Raw genomic sequence first — 2,544 nt, forward strand, 5'->3', positions numbered from 1 at the left:
AAACGATTGGGGAAAATGCAGGGACTGAGACTTGAACCCAAGACCTCAGCTCTGATACCATGTTAGATATTCCTATCAACCAACTATCCCAAAAGACCAATTTGATAGGTAGAGGAGATATGATATACTTAGGCCCTGTTCGAACTATCCCAAAAGACCAATTTGATAGGTAGAGGAGATATAATATACTTGGGCCCTGTTTGGTTCACGGGAAAGTTGCAGGAATTTCACGGGTAACACTTTCCTCTGGAAAGTTATCATCAACAGCATTTGGGACAAAGGAAAGTTGAACAGTATTTTGCAGGAAAAAATCCTTCCACGTGCAGATTCCCACCGATACCAGAGGATTGAAAAAATCCAGCCCAAGCCAATGTTTTGGCGGAAGCCCGAGGTAAAGCACTCGCGGCTGGCGTGTAAGCCCTAATAAAATATTCCATGGGATGAGATGTTTGAGGTCTAGTCAAAGGCAAGGCAAATAAAAAAAACTGCAGCAATGTCCTTTTAGCTGTACACGCGTAAGATGCTTTCCTGTGCTTTTTTCCATCAACCCGAACACTCCTTCGCATGGTTCCCTCTGCCGTTTCCGATGTTCGTCATTCCTCTGTTTTACAGGAGCGTTCCTTTCCTATTCCTCTATTTCTCTATCTTCCCTTGTTTTCATTTCCCGTGAACCGGACAGGGCCTTAACAGGCTCAACCAACCCATCTTCTGCACACATGAGTGGGCCTTAGTAGGAACTCTGTGAGATCGCAGATTTATCCTGACCTCTGTCAATTGTAGTCTTGGTCTGAAGGGGACGCATTCAGGCATGTGAGTGTGCTTGAGCGTCCACCTTTTAATCACGGACAAGAGATCAAGTAATATCTAGTCACACACATAATATCACATAACTTGCTAGTGCAGGAATTTTTCTGTTGAATTTCAAATGACCTCTACATGAAATGCGTATCTCACACCAAGGTAATAAGAATTCTGCACCCACGGAAAAGCGCAGGTTATTACCTGAGGAATAAAGAAGTAAAATGAACCAGCTTTCTCCTCTATTGACAATAATTCCTCGTTATACTTCATGCCAACTGCTCCATAAGCTCCCATCAAATCTGAATCAAATGAAATGTATCTGCAGGAACAAAAATGTCTAATTTGGTTAGAAAAGGTGTCGAATGCTTCGCGAAAGGGAGCATCTGTGCACGAGAACGAGAGAGGCACCTTGATATCATATCATATCCATCTTTTACTTGAGAAGAGGAACCATGCAAGTAAAGTGCAGAACCAACACCAGATATTTCAAGTTGAACTGACGGATTGGAGCTTAGCTTCCTTGATAGATAGAACTGAGGGAACAATGATGATCTCCTAAACTGAGAGCATAACCATTTGAGTGCCTTCGTACTGGGTGGAACAAGTACCTGCAGCATTTGTGTGTTCAATTAATCATCTCCTCTGCTGGTGTGTTCATGGAGGTGAAGGGAAATCAACCAGGTTCACAATGCTGGTAAACGTAATTAGGGAGAAGCTGCTTGTAGTCTTTCAACCTCACAAACATCGTCATATTCATATTTCATAATCAATCAAAATGCAGCGCTGCTCTTGACCGAATCAACTAGTGAATTCCAAGAACACTACACGTAGCGACCGCGCCTAAGCCTATGTTTCGGTTACACAAACTTGCGCCCGCTCACCTCGAACCGGATCACGCCGCTCCCGGCGGCAGGCGGGCTGGCCTTCACCTCCTCGGCGGCCCGCCGCAGTGCGGCAATGCCGTCAACGAGGGTGAGCGCCGGCGGGAGCCTCCGAGTGAATGACACGTCCACGGGGAGGTCACGGTCGCCGATATCATTCACCTCGTCGACGTCGATCACGATGCCCGTTCGCCTCCTGGCGACGGCGTGGAGGAGGTGGAGTGGTAGGCCACTGCCACCGCGGCATTGCCGGCGCTTGTGGTGTTTGTGGAGGCAGTAGCGGCGAAGAGGGGAGACGACAAAAGGGCGGGGGTTCGGGACAGGGAGGAAGGAGAGGGGTGAGCTCGGAGAAAGGGGGACGACGAGCATTTCCGCGACGACGAGAAAGCGAATGGCCGTGGCGAGGTAGTCGGGGTGGGCGTTTTAGAGAAGGATAAGGGCATCCCTAGAACTTTTTTTCTTTGGTGAGTACATCTAAGAGCATCTTCAACATGCGTTCAACGAAGCCGCGCGCTAAATTTTTTTTACCGCGTCAAAATAGCGTTTTAGCGCGTTGCATGACCGAACATCTCCAGCAGACGCCCAAAAATATACTGCCCAGCTAGCAAGGATGACATCTCCAGCAGACGCCTAAAATTAACCACACGCGCTCGTACCCAGCTCGCCGCCCGTGGCATGCTCGCCGCCATGGTCATGGCCACGGGCCGCCGCCCGTGGCATGCTCACCGCCGTGGCCCTGGCCCGCAGCCGCGCTCCACCCCGCCGTGGCCTACTTGCCCCGCCGTAGCCTGCTCCTCCCCTGCTCGCCCGTCGTGGTTGCTCCCGCGCATGCACCCGCCGTGGCTGCGCCCGCGCTCGCCCC

At 50.2% G+C, this 2,544-nt stretch overlaps 1 protein-coding gene across 2 annotated transcripts in view; it reads right to left on the reverse strand.

The window, feature by feature from the left end:
• The window catches only part of LOC119316956 (protein PHYLLO, chloroplastic-like), a 26,606-nt gene extending 24,528 nt beyond the window's left edge, over window positions 1-2,078 (reverse strand). The window contains exons 1-3 of one of the 2 annotated variants that reach the window (XM_037591347.1): window positions 1,683-2,078; window positions 1,210-1,409; window positions 1,003-1,120 (exon numbers count right to left, since the gene is read on the reverse strand). In XM_037591347.1, coding sequence (XP_037447244.1) covers window positions 1,003-1,120; window positions 1,210-1,409; window positions 1,683-2,051 — 687 coding nt within the window. In that variant the 5' untranslated portion in view covers window positions 2,052-2,078. Of the gene's footprint in view, window positions 1-1,002; window positions 1,121-1,209; window positions 1,410-1,682 lie in introns of those variants that run through there. The other variant, XM_037591348.1, reaches the window with a different exon arrangement.
• Window positions 2,079-2,544: the final 466 nt, after the last annotated feature.

This window comes from Triticum dicoccoides, chromosome 6A, assembly GCF_002162155.2.
Source record: "Triticum dicoccoides isolate Atlit2015 ecotype Zavitan chromosome 6A, WEW_v2.0, whole genome shotgun sequence".
In the NCBI taxonomy this organism is placed as follows: domain Eukaryota; kingdom Viridiplantae; phylum Streptophyta; class Magnoliopsida; order Poales; family Poaceae; genus Triticum; species Triticum dicoccoides.